The sequence below is a fragment of the Juglans microcarpa x Juglans regia genome, chromosome 2D (assembly GCF_004785595.1).
Source record: "Juglans microcarpa x Juglans regia isolate MS1-56 chromosome 2D, Jm3101_v1.0, whole genome shotgun sequence".
Taxonomy (NCBI): Eukaryota; Viridiplantae; Streptophyta; class Magnoliopsida; order Fagales; family Juglandaceae; genus Juglans; species Juglans microcarpa x Juglans regia.
In genome coordinates, this window is record NC_054596.1 from 23731417 (window position 1) to 23740181 (window position 8765).

The 8765-nt window shown below is 35.6% G+C and overlaps 1 protein-coding gene across 4 annotated transcripts; it reads right to left on the bottom strand.

The window, feature by feature from the left end:
• Positions 1 to 2506: 2506 nt before the first annotated feature.
• LOC121250195 lies at positions 2507 to 8174 on the bottom strand. Of its 4 annotated transcripts, none has more exons than XM_041149205.1 (5): positions 7875 to 8174; positions 4499 to 5484; positions 4138 to 4369; positions 3921 to 4003; positions 2507 to 2828 (listed from the first exon to the last, which is right to left on the bottom strand). In XM_041149205.1, the coding sequence occupies exons 2-5, from the start codon at positions 5477 to 5479 to the stop codon at positions 2757 to 2759; spliced, it is 1368 nt and encodes a 455-aa protein (XP_041005139.1). In that variant the 5' UTR covers positions 5480 to 5484; positions 7875 to 8174; the 3' UTR covers positions 2507 to 2756. The 4 variants fall into 4 exon arrangements, with proteins under 4 accessions (XP_041005139.1, XP_041005138.1, XP_041005137.1 ...); XM_041149204.1 differs by having other exon boundaries at positions 7243 to 8174; XM_041149203.1 differs by lacking the exon at positions 7875 to 8174 and adding an exon at positions 6581 to 6944.
• Positions 8175 to 8765: the final 591 nt, after the last annotated feature.

An 8765-nucleotide genomic window follows, 5' to 3' on the forward strand; every position in this document is an offset into this window, starting at 1 on the left:
ATCACAGAAATAACAAAGGCTTTTTTTACCCCTTTCTTGCATCTGAGACTCAGAAACCTTATGATAAGGAAGCTTAGCTAAAGGTGGAGTTCTCTATACTCCTAAAATGGAAGGAGCCTATCCAAACTTCAACACACTAGACTCTGGACTAAACTTACTCAAATCAGTAAGTGAATTTCTGCAAGAATTTCTAATGCTCACAACATATTGTTCTTGAATTTTGGCTAAGCCAAATGCATCATTCAAAGATAAAGGATTCATCATCCTAACAGGCAACCTAATCTCATCGCGTAGGCCACTAAAAAATAACTCAATTTATTCTTCTCAGATATGCCTTTAATACGATTAGAAAGAATCTCAAATTCAGCCTCATACTCATTAACTATACTAACATGCTTGAGGCAAGTAATTGACTCTATTGGATCATCGTATGGAGTAGAACCAAATTGAATCTGAACAGCTTTGATGAAATCCTCCCAAGAATGAAAAGTGCCTACCTCACTGGCATCCTGGAACCAGACCAAGGCTTCTTCATCGATATGGAAAGAAGCAATGAAAATACGTTGACCGGGAGGGACCTGGTGATATAAAAAATACTGATTCGCACAATGGATCCATGGTGATGGATTACCACCACAAAATCAAGGAAATTCCAGCTTAATTCTCTTGACAAAGCCTCTGTCTATAGGTTCTCTTTGACGCACTTCTCTCATGCCTTCCTCCATATCTACATTTCTGTGCAACAATTGTGGATCTTGATGATTTCAATGAACTAAACCAGAATCATCATAGTCATGACAAGAAATCCTTGAGATTTGTTGTAAAACCTCCTGAAATTTCTTATCTTGTGCTTCTCTTTACAATTTCTCAGCCTCTTGCTGCTTCAACAATAAGCCAATCACATCTTCAATTTGTTTTTGTTGCCAATCTTGTTGTTTCCGTAAATGATTCATCTAATCAACTATTTGAGCATACGAACGTGTTCCTTTTGCCATGGTTGATACCAATTGTAATGGACCCAAACTGACGTATTCGAGAGAGTCACTCTCTAGAAGTTACGGAATGAGGAAGAGAATAGAAGTTGAGATAGAAGAGAGAGTTCAGTAGCATGAATGAATTCCAGTTGAGGACTTTCCCACCAATTGTCTTTATTTATATTGGATGTTTTACAAAACGAAGTGTTTTAACAACATTAACTAACACTTCAGAATTAACCAAAACGACCATGTTACATTTAATAAGAAGAAAACATATTAAACGACAACGTTCTATTAAAGACATGATCAATTAACTCTGTATCAACACAACATCGCTCCAAGCTTTCCTCTCAAGTATAACTTCCAACAACAACCTATCCCTTTCCGTTCTTCAAGCACAACACAACAGCACAATAGCTGCCTCAACATCATAGCACCTTGCCCATTGCAATCTTCCCACTTCAGCATCGCAATCCTTTCACTCCAGCACCTTCTCAACCCATAACACAATTATCAATCCAAAAGTGAGTTTCAGTTCCATCTCCAATGAGTGAACGAGAATTCTCAATTAGAAGCTTAGCATTGGCAATTATTTCATACCAAAGCTTTGAAGAATTTTAAGGAGGCTAGCCACGGAGGCTTTTGTTTTTGAGATATTTGAGACACTCCACCATGCAGATAAGGAAAAAACTGAAGTCTATGAAATTGAACTAGTAAGTTGATACAAACGCTGGTGGGAAGAGGTCAACAACACAGCAGCCCAAACAATAGCCATCCACATTGATTTAGGCATTGAAAAGGGGCACGCATGAATGTGGTTGAAACAATGGACGTGCTTAAATGCTTTACAGAAAGTAAATGGCCTTTAAAGTTGAGTGAGAGTCAAATACAGGTAAAGTTAAAACAATGGATCTGCTAGTATAAATGTACTTACTGTATATATGCCATTGTAGACGATATAGAAAATAAGTGTCCACTTTCCATCAAACCCTGGATTTATTTATCATGCTTTGGGTCAATGATTGAGTAAAGTTTTCTTTCTTTTGTTTTTCTTTATTTTTAGACCTCCATTTTGGAGAGGCCATATGCTTTGGTAAAGTAATGAGGTCATACAGGATTCAATGGTAAAGTTAGTTGAAACCAGAGCAAATATATTAGCTTAGGTAAGAAACGTGGACTGATTAACAGCGAAAATGAGTGTCTATTAGTAAAGTTTCAATCTTAAGGAGCACTAGGTCAAGTGGATTCACTTTTGCTCAGGTAGACAAAGAAAGTTAATATCATGAAATGCTTCAAACTTTATACTTCTTTCTGTGTATAAAATCACTGGAAGATATCATTTATTTTACTTGGCAACTCAATATCTAGGATTCTGAAAAACGGAATTTTCTTTCGTGTTAGTTTCAGGAATGAATAATGTTTACTCTGACTGTTTAGTTTGCTCTAAAAGTGTTTTTCCGAGGAGTTATTTGAAGTTCTAATGAGCCAATTTCAACATGAACTCTCTTGGAACGTGTAGCAGCGTCTGCTTACCTTAACCTGCAAAACACACATTAATTAATATATGGCATTACATTACAAGCTTTAAGCACAACACTTTTGGGTAATCCTGGAACTCAATAACCTTGACAGTGGAAGGACTATAAACCAACATCATCCAACTTCCATATACACAACCTTGCATCTAGAAGCCAAGGACACATCTAGCCTCTGCTGCTACAACCCAAGTCGGATGGACTTACTTTGCAATGTCAACAGAACTTGGCGAGAAATTCCTAGTTACATTTCTGGCAATATATTCAAACATGATGAGTCCTTCCAAGGCTGGAACGCTCCTTTCTGAACCAAATTCTGAAAAACATACGACAATTACATAAGTGAGAATGTCATACATGTGATTTGATATTATCAGCAGTTATAGCAGGTTAGCTCAAATAAATAGGCATCTGCATGTACATATGCACACAAAGGCATACATGCACACATGCACAACGCCAGATACAAATCCACATTTAGAATTGACAAATGCAAGTACAATTAGCGATGAAGTGCATCAAGAGCACATTGATGGATACTTCAATTTCTATCTAAAGAAAGTAACAAGTCTTATGACGCCCCCAAGTGTGAACAAATTGGCCTTGGTTCAATCTCTCACACAAATCCCCTTCAATTTGATGCTCGAGTCAGGGACAATAATTGGGTGTTTAGAGTTTATCCAGCAGCCTTGCACTCGATGAGATACCACATCAATCTGGTTATGTTTTATACCACATGGTGTATTTAATATACTTCATTTAAAACAGGTTCCAAGTTGTCTGAAACTAGTAAGATAAACACGGATATAGCATCCATTTCTAGGTAGTGTGGGTTGACTTCCAATTGCACATTTATCATTAAGATCCCATATAGATTATTTAAATTTATTGAACATTCTTAAATTTCATCAACAAGGTTTTCATGATTCAACAAAATAAAAAATTAAAAAAAAAAAAAAAAAACTATGAGATCTCCCACACATGATTTCTTTTACTAAGTGGTCTGTTTTGCAAACAACAAGGTCATGCATAAATGTATAAGAGAATACAACCCCACTACCCAGTGCATAGCCAACAATTTTCACTAGACCATCCCAAACTACTAATTAGAGAAGAAATATGTCAATTTTTTAGTCCTTCACAAATTGATTCAACTTTACATCAAGTTTGTAAAGCTTCAAGTATGATTCATAGATTTCTTCTCATTATCATAGAAATATATATCAAAGATCACATTATTTTCCAATTTGATCATAATATGGCATTGTGTTTTGTGATTGTCATCTAAATTAAACAAGCATATAACATTAAATACAATCAAAGCACACCAAGTTTTCTATTAAGAAACTATCTAGAGAAGTAGCTCATCTAAGTCATCCATAACATCAAAAGTCGGCCAGATACTCACTTGCAACCAAAAGAAAAATCCACGTAACAGATTCAAAACTCTACGTCGATCGTATTCGACTGAAATGATCTCTCTTGCAAAGTCTGCAAAATTAAAAGTAAATCACTGAAATCAACATCAGAAGGTGGCTTTGTCATAGTTACATCATGCACCTAATCTACCATAAATAGAACAGTCAAAAAATATGAAACCATAGTATTTGTCATGATGAACTTACCATGGTGTTGATCAAGATAAGACTTAGCAACAGACTCTAATCTATATGATTTTGTCCCATTACGCAATTCTCGGTTACGTTCCGTTTGCCTTCTGCGAGATACTTCATGGAGAAGGTATTCATACTCCTTTGCATCGTAGGGACTTCTAAGAATCTCCATAAGCCTCTTCCTAAACTGAGAATCACCATAACTACCAGGACTTCCATTAGATGTCTTGGCGTCTAGATCGATCTTTTCATTTGAAAAGTGCACACAACCAAAACAAGACGGATTTCAAAAGTTGTAGCATACAACATTTGAAAGACCATACTAGAAAAATAAACAAAATGGCTCAAAGTTGGAAAAGGAAGAAATACATACAATTGAATCCAATCTAGAAGCTACGAATGGGGTGAAGTATCCATCAGAAAATGGATCTTCATCTGTTCCAACTATTTCTAAATCATCTGAACACCCTGCATCCTCTTCATATATTAACGGTATGCCACTTTCAAGGGTACATACAATATTTTCACCATTATTCTTAAGACAACTAAGAAATTCCTGGTAGTCTTCATCAGTCGTATCAGATTCTCTCATATTAGAAATATGTCCATTTGCAGTTTCAGTCTCCTCTCTCTGCCAACTGTTCAAAGTTCCCTGAGGGTCTAACACGAGCCCATCAGACAACCCTTTCTCTGTTTCATACTTTACAACCATCGACATCCCATTGTTTGTAACAACTTCAAGTACATATGATTGTCCATCTTCCCTCAAATTTTCCAAGAAAATCTTATACTGAGGATCCAGATCATCATGATCGTCGTCCATGCACATGTCATGCTGTGGATCTCCATCTTGATCATCCTCTTCCACATTTTTGACATTCTCATTGTCATCATCTGAAAACCTAGCACTTACATCTCCATCATTATTATCATCAATATTCCGAACAAGACAATTTAAAAATACTGCATAGTCCTCATCATTCTCATCCACATCCATGGGTACATCATCATCAATCAAGCACAAATTGTCTGGCGGATCTACATATTGGTCATTATCTCTGTCCATTTTGATATCATTGTGACCATCATACAAACACCTAGCAAAAACATCTGCCTCATTGTCCCCGTCACGATTATTCCCCGATAAATATTTCAAAAATTCTGCATGGTCCTCATCAGGCACATCCATGTCCAAGGGTGCATCTTTAATTTTAACACTCATATTTCTAGTTTTCTTCACATAATTGCTAGAGAACTTTTTATTGGCAATGCACCTTCTTTTCAACCGTCTTTCCAATCTAATATCGTACTCATCATCAGCCTCTTTCTTTCCAACTCTCACATCAAAATCCATGACGGCTGTCAGGAAACAACCAACCAAAACAAAATTGCTGTCAGAAAACACCAGCCAAAAATAAATCAAAATGTGAAGAAGAAGAATGAAAAGACAAGTCCTTGCATCACGCTTTAAGGAAGAACGGAAAAACACAAACAAATAATGAAACCATCAGTAGCAACAATGGACAACTAACTTTTGTTAGCTTACCGAGAAGGTGAAGGAGAACAACTCAACTTCGCAAAAAATCAGAAAATTTACTGCTTAAGGGTGAAAGTCCACACAAAGGAGCCTAACAGGACTACTCGGCTAAGTTGGAGCCCACAAATATAACGTTTTTGGGGGCCTTTTTAAAGGACCACAAGAAAGAAGGGAAAGCAAAGACAATTTGTAACTTTTGTTACATATTTTTTCAAAGCTTTCTAGGGGAAAAAATGGAGGTATCATGCTAGGGATGCTAACCTGAATGTGGAATGTCCGGAATCCCAGAGGGAAAATGTAAGGAGGAAAAGGAAAGCTTGCACAGCTAAAACAAAGCGCTGGGTCCAAAAGAGAGACAAAAACAGTACGCTGAACTAAGAGTCTCAACTCCCGAGTAGCAAGGTCTGACAAGGAGTTCCAACTAGCAATCAAACCATCACCAAAGCATCTACAAAAACTCAACAGAAGAGAAATACAAACCTTAAAAATCTGAATGCTTACATAGTTTGTTGTCAATGCTTACATTCACAACAAACTAAACAGATTCCAATTTGAAAAAACCAGCCCCTCATTGCTGATAATTAACCAATCAAAAGGAAAACACACCTTTTTTCTTGACAAGAGAGGCATCTTAATATAAAAGAATAGCATATAGCATATAGCAAATCGGGAAAAGAAACTCTTAAGTACCAAGAAGGGGAAACATAAAATTATACTGGGATTTCAAATGAAAAGCATGGTTTAAAAGAGCATCCCATCATACTACTAAGAGTAAAAGACTATCTTCCTAAAATTGCCATGGTGCAAGGACTTTTACAGCATGTAATATTCCTAATGAAACAGTCAGATTTGTTACAATAGCATCAACACCTATGTACCCTTGAAAGATCAACTTCTAATCACGAAACAACTTAATACCTCGAATAGGACTACGATCCTCTAGATCTCCTAGCACGACTCCAAGGTACTGAAATTCTTCAAATCTAAGCCATTATTTTTAAACAATGGTACAGATTTTGTCATCTTCGCATTTGTAATATCTTTGATTTTCCTTTTCAATTGCATTTCATTATTTTGTATTATGAGATGCAAAAATCTGAAAAAATTCAATCCGATAAGAGATGTGTGTGTGTGCGCGTGTGTGTGTTAGTGTTAGCATGGAACTCCATCTCTAGATACCTCAGGAAATCTAAAAGATTTCAATGCCCTCCATCATACAAGAATCTGAAAAAATTCAATCCAATAAGAGATGTGTGTGTGTGCGCGCGCGCGCACGCGTTAGTATGGAACTCCATCCCTACATAACTCAAGAAATCTAAAAGATTTCAAGTACCAATAAGGGCCTCAGTATGGAACTAAGAATAAAAGAAACAAACTATTAGAGAAGCTAGAGAATCTAATCAAGCAAATACCACTTTGAATCATCGAAACATAAACCCAAGTCTTAAATTATCGACTGCAGCTTCCAACTAGCAATCAAATACATATGGTTGTGGGTGTATTTATATATGCATATACGGTTCAAACTAAACTAAAAGAGTCACAAACAGCAGACAGAAACCTCTCTGTCAAGATTCTACCTTACATCAACCGAGCCTTGGTCCACACAGAGCAAGTGACTGATATCACTTTGTTTTTGGCACTACCATGCGGTGCATGAGAAAATTTTGCCAGACGGACGCACCTTTCCTTCCAAGCCCAAACAATTGTTTGGTGGGTGAAAGTATAATGAAAAAGAGGTTTTTAATTCTGAAATATTTTTCTATAATTTTTGAAAGTTATCAAACAGAGCAATCTATAAAATCTGAAAAAGTTAGAATGGGAAAATGATTAGCTTGAGCAATCTACAAATTCTTACTTTTCTTTTTTTGTTTTATTTGCAGGTTCACCTACAATGGGGGAGTCCTTGTTATTATCACTGGGTATTTGACTGGAAACGCACGCAATTAACCCAAACTTTCTTCTTGGCCCCTCAAGACAAAGGTTACTTTGTTCTGAACGATGTTTTTTAGACATGTTGATGGTGGAAACCAGGGTTTTCAGTTAATGATGTGGAAGCAACTCTTATTTCTGAGAAATGCTCGAAAATCTCAGATTTGAGAGAAGAGAGAATAGAGTCCTGAATAGAGAGATTGAGAGAGAAGATTGCACAAATACCCTAGTTCTACTCGGAACCGCATGGAAAATGGGGAAAATTTTCCAGAATCTTTACCTCAGCAGTAGGGACAATGGAATGCTTGAACCGGAGAGAGAAGAGCTTGAAGCATTGCTTGCTTTCCGTGATGGACTCGACGAGGAACAACTTCACTCTGACGAAGATGGTGCCAAACTAACGAGAGGGGCTGAAATGAAATGCTGGCATACAAAAGCAGCGGGGAAAAACTTCTAGAGAGAGAAAAGAATTAAAAAAGTTTTAGAGTGCAGAACAGTTTACTCCACATCTAGCGGACCCTTTTGGCCAAATTTCTTTATAATTTACTGGAAATTGTATTTTACATCATTCATTGCGAGTGTTCTTAGATTAGCATTGATTTCATTAAAAATATATATTTTTTAAAAATTTAAAATCTTTCTAACCATAAACTCACGTTAAATTAGTGATTGAATTTATTAAAATAATAATATAATATTTTTTAATAAAAATATTTTTATTTTATTTTTCATCTTTTACAATTACACTAATTATATGTTAATTAATAATTTAATTTGATTATTACATTATTATTACAAGACGGTTGGAGATTAAATATAAATAAAAAATACCTTTAAATATTAAAAATGAATAAAAAATAGATTTGATGAGTGAACTGTAGCCTTTCAAATTTGAAAAAACTCATCCATTTACTGTAACTTAAAACTTCCCACTTATCTCTTTGGTTAATTCAATACAGCTCTATTTTGATGAAATTCATCATATTTTACATTTAGCTAGGTTTTTGATGAAGTCAATGCAAATGCTCTTACATCCAAAGTTTTGAATTCCATTATGATGACCATTCCGATTGATATATTGAAACGGAATATTTCGGTATTGGTACATTTCGAGATAATTATTATATGGATAAATTATATATATAAACAATTATATATATATGAAAAATTA

Bases quoted from the DNA above. Each gene is read 5' to 3' on its own strand.
- LOC121250195 (XM_041149205.1), bottom strand. From the start codon at position 5,479: ATGGATTTTGATGTGAGAGTTGGAAAGAAAGAGGCTGATGATGAGTAC. The intron at 4,370-4,498 runs GTATGTATTTCT...TCAAATGAAAAG, and splicing joins CTTCTAGATTGGATTCAATT to ATCGATCTAGACGCCAAGAC. The intron at 2,829-3,920 runs GTGAGTATCTGG...TATGTTTTTCAG, and splicing joins GATTTTTCTTTTGGTTGCAA to AATTTGGTTCAGAAAGGAGC.